Consider the following 7,500-nt stretch of genomic DNA (forward strand, 5'->3'; position numbering starts at 1 on the left):
CCGTTTCCGTCACTGAATAAAAAATAAAAAAAGGTTATTGCAACTTTTTAATCTCACAAATCTGACTTTTTTTCACAGAATTATGAAATATAAACTCACAATTGCGAATTATTAAGTCCAAATAGCCAGATTTAAACTCTGATTCAGATTTTTATCGCAAATGTGAGTTTGTATCTTGCAGTTCTGACTTTCTTATCACAATTCTGACTTTTTTATCGCAGTTCAGACTTTTTCTTGCAATTCTGACTTTTTAATTGCAATTATAACTTTTTTCTCGCAATTCTGAGTTTTCCTCACAGTTCTGACTTTTTCTTTGCAAATCTGACTTTTTTATCGCAATTCTGACTTTTTTTCTCACAATTCTGAATTTTTCTCGTGATTCTGAATTTTTCTCGCAATTCTGACTTTTTCCACACAATTCAGTTTTTTCTCGAAATTCTGACTTTTTCTTGCAATTTTGACTTTTTTCTCTGAATTGCGAGATTAAAACTCACAATTTATAAAGTCCAATTTTGAGGAGGAAAAAAAGACTGATATGTTCTCAGAATTGCAAGTTTATACCTCACACTTCACACTAACAAAAAGTCACAATTAGGGCTGTCGCGGTTAAGAAATTTCCCCTGCGGTTATTATGGGTGGCTCAATAGCGCGATATGCGGTATTACCGCCGTTTTTTTTTTTTTTTTACATACCTAATTTATCCTGATTTTGCTGCATACAAAGCTCTATCGTTGAGTTATGTAGCATATATTGTTGCTTTTTTTAACTGACAGAGACGTTTTAAAACATTTTTATTTATTGTTAAATGCCAAACAGCAACAAGAACATGCGTTTTCCAAAAAAATTTTTTTTTAAGAAATCAAGTTCTAACATGTATTACATGTATGTGCGCGTGACTTTGGACAGCAGCGGAAATCTAGACTGATTATCGCGTCACCACTGGCCCACCAGGACGGTGGATTCGCGTTGGAGTCGATGCACTCCTCGTTATCTGCTCACGCTCTCTTGGGTATGGGCACTGACGCAGAGGTTGTCCGTGACTTCAGCAGGTATGCCTGTTACTTTCACGGCTGTATTTTACAGATTTCGCAAAGGCTTCAGCTACTCCTAACTGTCGGCCGGTCACAGCTGTTCTTTTTGATGTTGCTGCGCGACCTGATGCTTGAGGGGGCAGCTGCGCTGGATGTCAGGGGACACTCTAAAACGCTTAACATGGCTTAATGTACTAGGACAGTGATATTAACAGACCAAACTCACTAAAAATCATACTAATAAAGTATACTATCTATAAAATATCAGATGAGCCCTGAATATGAATGCAACTCGTTTAATAACACGTTAAGCCTTTTCCTCCCATAGAAAACCGTTATAAGAAAACGCTTAATGTGGCTTAATGTACTAAGACAGTGATTTTAAAAACCAAACTCACTAAACATTATACTAATAAAGTAGTATACAATGTACAAAAAACAAAACAAAAAAACAGATGATCCCTGAATATGAATGCAAGTCGTTTAAAAACACGTTAAGCCTTATGATGGTTTTCTATGAGAGGAAAAGGCTTAACGTGTTATTAAACGCGTTGAATTCATATTCAGGGATCATCTGATTTTTTGTAGATAATATACTTTATTAATATGATGTTTAGTGAGTTTGGTCTGTTAATATCACTGTATTAGTAAATTAAACCACGCTAAGCGTTTTTCCCGTTAAGCGTTTTAGAATGTCCCGATGACCTCAAATTAGATGTATTGCTGCGTCACAGGAACCTTTTTTGCAGCACATTTTGCATATCGGCTCATCTATATTCGCTGGCTCGTCCTTTTCATTGGGTTGAAAGCCAAAATGTTCCCAAACTGGCGACGTGACATTAGGTTTTGGGACGAGATCGAGCGCCTCCCATCGTTTCAGCCGGCCTATTCAAAACTAGCGAAGCACCATAAAGCTACAACGGCTCACGAGAAAATTACAGTCGTGACCATATTGTATCATTAATTTATTTAACATTGAATGCACAGTGACAAATTGAAAAAAAAAAACAATAAGGCCACAGCCTCATAAAAAAAAAAAAAAAAAAAACCTGAACACTGCGGTTGCCGCGGTTTCTGCGGTTGCTATCTTTCCTCTGCGGTTTGCTTGTCAATAGCGCGGTATTACAATTTTGCGGTTATCGCGACAGCCCTAGTCACAATTACCTTTTTTACATTTTTTTTTTTTTATTCAGTCGCAGAAACTGGCTTCCATCAAAGCCACTCTTTTTCTCTGAATTCAGAGATTATATCTTGCTGTTCTGAGTGCAATGAAATTAATGTCAGGCAATTAAAAAAATAATAATGGTAAGATAATGCCTCAAACAAACAATTGCTGTTGTTTTTATTGTTGTTTGTTCATTTATTTGCCATGAAAAGCTTTTGGCCATGTTAAACCATTTAGCAATGTTTTGGCCATTAGAGTAGAATGAATCCCATAATGCAATGCACTTGACTGTTATTTCTTATTTGATCTGAATATCTGAAGTAAAAAAATTTTGATATGATTACAGGACAAGACTTTTCTGAATTATATATGGAACATAGTAAGGTCTTTTTACAACAACATAGCATTCTTAAAAATCCTTTTGCAAAAAGTTTTGAAAATTTTATACATAATATAATATACAATAAAAAAAGTTAAATTTTTCAATGTATGCAGCCCAGCTAACAGAGAATATACTCAGAACGTCATGCTAAGGTTTCTCAAATCTGTTCTTCCAGTAACATTAATAGAATGTTTATTCAATTTTGTCTGGTCTTTAATAATGTTCTCAAAATTTTAGCACATTTAAAAACATTATATACTGTATGCATTATTCATGGAACTTTTTTTAAGTGTTACTGCTACAGTAGTTTCAGAATGTTCATTTAAAAGCACATTTAACATTGAAAAAGTATCATTCAAACGTTTAAAAGTAACATTCCCATATAACTGATCAAACGGAATGTTGACTTAAAGGGACAGTGCACCCAAAAACGAACATTCTATCATCAATTACTCATCCTCCACTTGTTCCTTTCTTCTGCTGAGAACAAAAAAACCAAACAGTTTTTGCTTATTTTTTCTCCCAGGTCTGCAGTCTTGCACTCCTCCGTCTTTCGAAGAAGCGACCACGACTTCTGTGGCCACAACCCTGTCCTCAAACACCTCCATATCTATCCCAGAGCGCTCTCCGTCAGACACCACAGAGCACCCGCGCTACAGGTCAGCATCCAAAGAGCCTTAAAAAGAGAAGAAACAACGGTATCACTTAAAGCCTTTATATAGAATGCATTCATAATGTACATTATAACCTTGGTTATAATTATTCATAAGATCATGCAATGCATTACAGAGAAAAAATAAATCATTAAGATACTTCAATAATGCTCTAAACACATGTATACTCGTGTTCTCTTTTGTTTTCATAGAAGACACACATTGTCTCTAAAAGACGCTGAGGGAAGGTGAGCTTCATTGTTTACAAACCATATTAAACTGTGGCTTTGCATGCTCACGTCAGCTAGATTATCGATCATGATGCAAAAAAATATATTTTTGCCTTGTTTTCCAGTACAAGCGTGTAAATATTCTTAAATCAAGACCCAATTATTCAGTGTTGTTTACTGAAAAATTTATTTAACATTAAGTGAGTTAAAAAAAAAATCTGCCAATGGGATGTGAAAAAATAACCTTGTTTTAAGCATAAACTCCCTTATTTTATCTTCATATCTTAAGTTGCTTCTCATGTAAATGTGTTTTGATTTAAGAATGTTTAGATATTTGTAGTGGAAAACAAGACAAAAAATACAGATTAAGACAATCGTTTTTTGCAGTGAGAGAAGTCTGTGTTTAATGAGTTTAGTGTGTTTTTCGGGTTGCATGTGCTTGTTTTGCAGGATGCATGAAGTGGTGGATGTGCATGAGGAAGAGCAGCAGACCATCACTGTGCAGGTGGAGGTGAAGAGAGAGAGAGAAGAAGAAGAGGAGGAGGAGGAGCCAGACGTCACACTGACGCAGTACGTGAAAACATTACCTCCATTTTTCACTACCATAAACATGCACAGTCTCTTGATATTTTCATCATTTTTTTTGTTATTTGATTGAGAGAAACAAGAGAATGGTTTTGATTCAGCATGAACTGAAAAGATATCTTTTCAGTTCATGCAGAATAAAAAACATTTCTAATTTTCTAATTTTTGTTCGCGTTTTTTAACTATTAAATATTGAAAATGTTTTAATATTTCAATAAAATTTTATTTCAGGTAACAAAGAAAATTGTAATAGTTTTAATTATCAATGACAAGTGAATAAAATGGATAAAATATTATTGTGATGGGAATAAATAAATAAATATATATATATATATATTCGTCTTTGTGTGTGTGTGTGTGTGTATATATATATATATATAGTGAAAATTACTAGTTATGCTCAGAATATATAATATCATAATAGTGTTATATTAAATATTATAAAACCTGCTCATAATGAGTGCAGTCTCTTTAAAATAATTTATTTCATAGGGTCTAAAACTAAAATTAGCCAACAAATTATAATTTATAATTTAATTTTTGAATAAACAGATTACGAGTTTTGTGATTAATCAATCACTAATAATCATTTTATATTCATCCCTGTTATCAAATTTATTATATATTATTATTATTATTATTATTATTCTAAAACATATATTTTTTATTGAATTATTAGCTAATGATTATTTTACATTTCACCCCATTATAAAAAGATTCGAGTCTTAAACATTTGTAATGTTTTTCCCTCTTTTCTTGTTTAAGCGCGGTGATGGATGTTCCTCCTCCAGACACTGCTGACCTTGTCCCACAAACAGCCACTTCAGCATCTGTTACCCAGGAAACCGTCTCCCAGGCAATACTTCGTGGTGAAACCCAGACAACAGTTCCCGTGGAAACCGCTACTTTGACAGAAACCTGGACCCTTGAAACAGCGCCGGTCCCTGAAGCAGCAGAACCGTTCGGTGCTAGCCCGAAAATGCAGCATCCCAGCGTGGACAGACTCTCAGAGGCTCAGAGCCGGGAATCTCTGGAGGAAGAGGTCACATCCACCACGGACATCTATTTTGTAAGTATGAGATGTTAAACTGACACAGACAAACTCGTCTTCTGGATTCGCTCTTTTTCTAAAGTGATGTTCACACATTATTCATGGATTATAAGTTGCGATGTGTTCAGGTGTTGATGGCTTTCAGATAATGCTGTCCTATTATTTTCATGTTGAATTTATGAAGTGTTACATACAGGGTTCCTACAATCACAAAAATAATCATGGCATTTAACACTTTGAGATTGTATCTTTCTATTTAGATATTTGAGTTTTAAATATATTCTTTTTTGTACTACTTTCTTTTTGTTTAAGTTTTTCTATTTCTATCACATTTTATTTCAGCTTTATTTCAGTTTATGAAAAGTTTTTAATAGTTTTAGTTTTAGTTATGAAGAATAACACTGCTAAATACAACGGATACAACCTTAAAGCAATGGAAATATGTATAGTGATAATTACCAGTTATGCTCATCATTTAAAATAATATATCAAATTAATATAATAATTTATAATAAAAGAACCTGCTCTTAATGAGTGCCGTCTCTATAAAATGAAAATTAGGCATCAAGTTTTAAAGAATTTTTTTTTTAATTTTTAATTTTTTTTTTACTTAAAAACAAATTAAACAACATTTTTTATTTAGTTTTAGTTTTTAACTTATATGATAACATGTTATTATCATATATATTTTTTAACTTATAATATTTTTTTTATTTCTTTTATATCACTTGTGAATCAAATCTTAAAATCATGGACATTTTGTAGTTTAGAAAATTTTAAGTTATCCTCAGCAAATACATAATATCATAATAAAATATATTTAATATGCTCTTAGTGCAGTCTCTATAAAATAATATTATTGAATATTATTATTTCATCCAACAATCACAACTGAATGTCTAGGAAAGGTCATGGAAATGCATTGCACAGAAGATGTGGAAGCCCTGTATTTACTGTCCATACAGCATATTATAAACACACGCATGCATGCAGCACTCACATATAAACACAGTAAACACATTTTCATTTCAAATGAGCTAATTCTGGTGACTTTGTGTGGTGTGGGGCTAAGTATGAGTCACATGTTCCACAGAGCGCAGGTCTGGATGATCTAGTTGAGTTATGAAGGTAATGCATGTGTGTGTGTGTGTGTGTGTGTGTGTGTGTATCTTCACGTCTGTCTCTGAGTGTCACAGTCTCTCTCTTCTTCATCATCAAGGCTTTAAAGCTCTCAGGTGAAGCCCTTCTAAACTGATATTCCTGTCCGAACTCACACACTTTAGTCCGTCCGGGTGGTTTGGACCCAGAGACAGTGTGTTTGAAAATGTTTTGGTGCCGTGAGGATTTTAGCATGAGACACAGAATGTGTCTGTGTGTGTGTGTGTGTGTGTATGTGTGTGCGCGCGACACACTCATTCTCTGTTAATCTCAAACTGTGTTTTCCTCTCTGTCTGGAATAATCTCTTCTCTAATTTCCTTTCCTTTTTAAGCTTCTATCTCTGTGTTTCTCTGCTTTTGAGTTTGCATTTACATATTTAAGTTATCCAATAAAGTCATGGTCATTTACAAATTGAAAGTTACTTGTTAGGCTGAGCGAATATGTAATAATATATTATAATATGTTAATATCAAATATTTGTGTATATATGAGTGAGGTCTTTATAAAATGATTTAACAATTTTTTTGTATAATCTTTAATCATCTCTCTAAAGTGTCTCTGTATGTAATGTGAATATTTCAGTTACTGTATATATAAATAATATAAGTTCTCCATCAAAGCCATGAAAATGTATATAATGAAAGTTAGTAGTTATGCCAAGCAAATTAAATATTAATATTATATCCAAATAATAAAAAAATATATTTTGTATGTATGATATAACTTATAATATATTAAATGTTTTAAAATTATGACTATTATATTTAATATTGTGCCTGCTCTTAGTGAGTGCAGTCTTTATAAAATTATTTATAACAATTTATTTTTAATATTTAAATATAATATAAACAATTTACATATGTAGGTTTTTACCCATTTAAGCCATGACAATTTATAAAGTTAACATTATTTCTAATGCCGAGCAAATAAAATATTATTATTATACAATATATTGTAATATATTATATATTTAATATTAAATAAGAAATGTTAATTTAATAATATAAAATTGTATATTGCACCTTCTGTTAGTGAGTGTAGTATCTATAAATTAATTTATAAAATAATAATCACCACTCCTTTTTTTTAATCTCTCTCTTTAATTTTGCATTTACATATTTCTTGTTTTCAGTGCTGGTCATATTTTTTTATACATATAATACTCTGTACACTTCTTTAAAGTCAACATGAAAAAGTACTTGCAACCAGTTTGACTTTAATGTGACGTTCTTATGAACTGATCT

General features: G+C 32.3%; 1 protein-coding gene across 5 annotated transcripts in view; it reads left to right on the plus strand.

Moving 5' to 3' along the window:
* LOC132154430 (phosphatidylinositol 4-phosphate 5-kinase type-1 gamma-like) overlaps positions 1–7,500 on the plus strand; it is a 52,327-nt gene that overhangs the window by 38,018 nt on the left and 6,809 nt on the right. For all 5 annotated transcript variants that reach the window (XM_059562976.1, XM_059562977.1, XM_059562978.1 and 2 more), the window contains exons 13-16: positions 3,105–3,237; positions 3,444–3,479; positions 3,912–4,031; positions 4,812–5,115. In XM_059562976.1, the coding sequence (XP_059418959.1) occupies positions 3,105–3,237; positions 3,444–3,479; positions 3,912–4,031; positions 4,812–5,115 (593 nt within the window). The remainder of the gene's footprint in view (positions 1–3,104; positions 3,238–3,443; positions 3,480–3,911; positions 4,032–4,811; positions 5,116–7,500) is intronic.

This window comes from Carassius carassius, chromosome 12 (genome assembly GCF_963082965.1).
Source record: "Carassius carassius chromosome 12, fCarCar2.1, whole genome shotgun sequence".
NCBI lineage: Eukaryota > Metazoa > Chordata > Actinopteri > Cypriniformes > Cyprinidae > Carassius > Carassius carassius.